Below are 2,420 nucleotides of genomic sequence, written 5' to 3'. Positions count from 1 at the left end.
TCACGCCACCAGTAGCATGTTAATATTCAGGAACATGGTGTTCAAAGAAACATGAGGTTAAGCACGAAGCAGAGAACACTTCCGATCTATCTAGACAACTAGTTGTTTGCCAATTCGAAGATAATAAATTGTAACATAATCATAAACATGGGCAGCTCGTCAATACAAACAACAAGGCGAATTCGCGTCATCGAAAGTAATAGCGATTGACTCACGAACTTCCCTCAGTTCTGCATGTAAATGATCTTCAAAAAACCCTACGCATTTTCACTCTCATAAAATGGCCGCGTTAATCTTCAGAAAATGACGATTTGTTTGTTCTCGTAAAATAAGTACCGTTTGTATTTGTTATTTTTTGTGCTGTGACAATTAATAATTGTTTTCGTATGAGCACTTCGTTTATTTTGCAGAAATGTAAAACATTTTCTTTTCATTTTCCTCAATAAAGTGAATTCTGTAATTTCTGACTTGTTTTGCTGGAGTAGCCTCCCTTGACTTCAATACACACATGTACGTAACATATTCAAACGCGCAAGCCATTCCATATTTGGACATTTGATACGTGTTTACACACAGAACTCGATACAGGTCATCAGAAAAGCGTCCTATCATAATATCTCCTGTTTATTTTATTGGCGCTGTGTGATTTACCGGAATTTGTTTCATTGACTATGCGCAACCTAGCGGCATAGTTTCATTGGCGCTTATTTTACTGGTGCGTATGCATCAAGGTTCATAATTCAAATCTCGGATAACACAAAAACAAAACATGAACAATTATTTTAATATTTGTGACATAATGTTCTAAATGTTTCAATACAGAAAAGTTTCTTCATAAAACTCCTACATCGTTCCCTGAAATGTTTATCCATTTTCAGATAGAGTATTGGGTTTATGATACTGTGAACAAAGTAACTCCTATAAAACATGGAAAATACCAAGAACTGAGTCTGTGACAAGTGTTTCTGATCTATCCAGGAGAGCGATAAGTATATCAAATACGTCGCAATAAACACAATAGTGACAATAAATAACAGTTTAATATTGTTCGGAATGTGGTGGTGGTGATGATGATGATGGTGGTGGTATTCATCATTGTTCTGTCCGTACGCAGGCGCTACGAGCTGGTGTCTACTAGCCCTGGGTCGTGGCCCAACGTGGGCGCGGTAGTCGTACATCTCGATAATCTCTTGGTCCGTGTCTTCACGGATATGCATGGCTCGGGATACCGTGTGGCCAATTTTCGCGTACAAGACTATCATCACCAAGCTAACAAGAATCTGTATGGCACATAGACTTATCCTGTATACATAACGTGCTATCCCGTCCTCAAAATACGGTTCAATTTCACAAGCGTATATGTCAGCGGCAAGGTATCCGCGAACGTCAGTAATAACATCAGACGTTATTCCACATAACACCGCCGCGGGTATTGAAGTTAGAACAGCCATCAGTAACATTATTAAACACAGACGCCTGGCCCAGTCATTTGAAACCTTAGGCACTTTGTTACATAACACGGGACGACAGGTTAATATGTACCTGTCAACGGCCACCAGCGTCATGCAATATGAGGCCCCGGAGGCCGCGAATACATTCATGGAGCATTTTATCTTGCAAAAGTAACGTTCCGTAAAATTGAAATAATTCCGGTGCTTAAGAATTTCGGCTGGTATTAATGTTAAGCAAGTCAGAAAGTTTATACAAGCCAAGGATAACACAAAGTACCTGAATTTTCTGTCCTTAAATTCCTTGCCGCAACCATATACGATGAACACAAATATATTCCCAACTATTCCAACTATTCCAAACACACCGAGGAGTATAGTTAATGGTAAAAGCGTGGCTGCGTCTCGATCGTTTAATTCGTCCAATAAAGTTTGCGACGTATTATTTCTGTTAATAGTATCTCCAAAATTCAAATAAACGTCGTATGTTCCATTCACGCCCCAGCACAACAGTTCACTGATGTTAGATGCGTTTGCCATTGCACCCAAGCAAAGATCAATGTTACTGTACATTTTGTTCGATGAAATGTTTAACAGTTACTTATTGAACACATGTTCTTGAATTGCTAGTACTGTTCCAATATGCGACGACAGATAACTCCACCTATCACAATTGTCTAGTATGTTCCTCCTCTTCCCGATCACAGCTATTTGACTATCAATAATAAATCGCACTTGACGTCTGGTATTTCCCTGCAATCTGGATCGTTATCACAGAGATATAAAAAATGCTGTCGGCAACTAAGTCTCAGCAAATAGACTGTCTGTTGTTTTGTTGGGAATGCACAGTTGTTGATGACAATTTTCGAGATATGGTGACGCTTTTGAAAAAAGAGCTTGTAATGCACGGCACAATCGAACTTTGACATTACCATAAGGACACCCACGTCAAATTGATTTTCTGTGGGAACG

General features: G+C 39.2%; 1 protein-coding gene across 1 annotated transcript; it reads right to left on the bottom strand.

Moving 5' to 3' along the window:
* Nucleotides 1–782: 782 nt before the first annotated feature.
* Nucleotides 783–2,125, bottom strand: LOC128210577 (alpha-1A adrenergic receptor-like). The gene has a single exon (XM_052914930.1). The coding sequence runs from the start codon at nucleotides 2,019–2,021 to the stop codon at nucleotides 783–785; it is 1,239 nt and encodes a 412-aa protein (XP_052770890.1). The 5' UTR covers nucleotides 2,022–2,125.
* Between the last annotated feature and the right edge of the window lie 295 nt (nucleotides 2,126–2,420).

This window comes from Mya arenaria, chromosome 12 (genome assembly GCF_026914265.1).
Source record: "Mya arenaria isolate MELC-2E11 chromosome 12, ASM2691426v1".
Classification (NCBI taxonomy): Eukaryota; Metazoa; Mollusca; class Bivalvia; order Myida; family Myidae; genus Mya; species Mya arenaria.
Note: the sequence above shows the minus strand (reverse complement) of the source record. Positions and strands in the feature narration are given on the sequence as shown.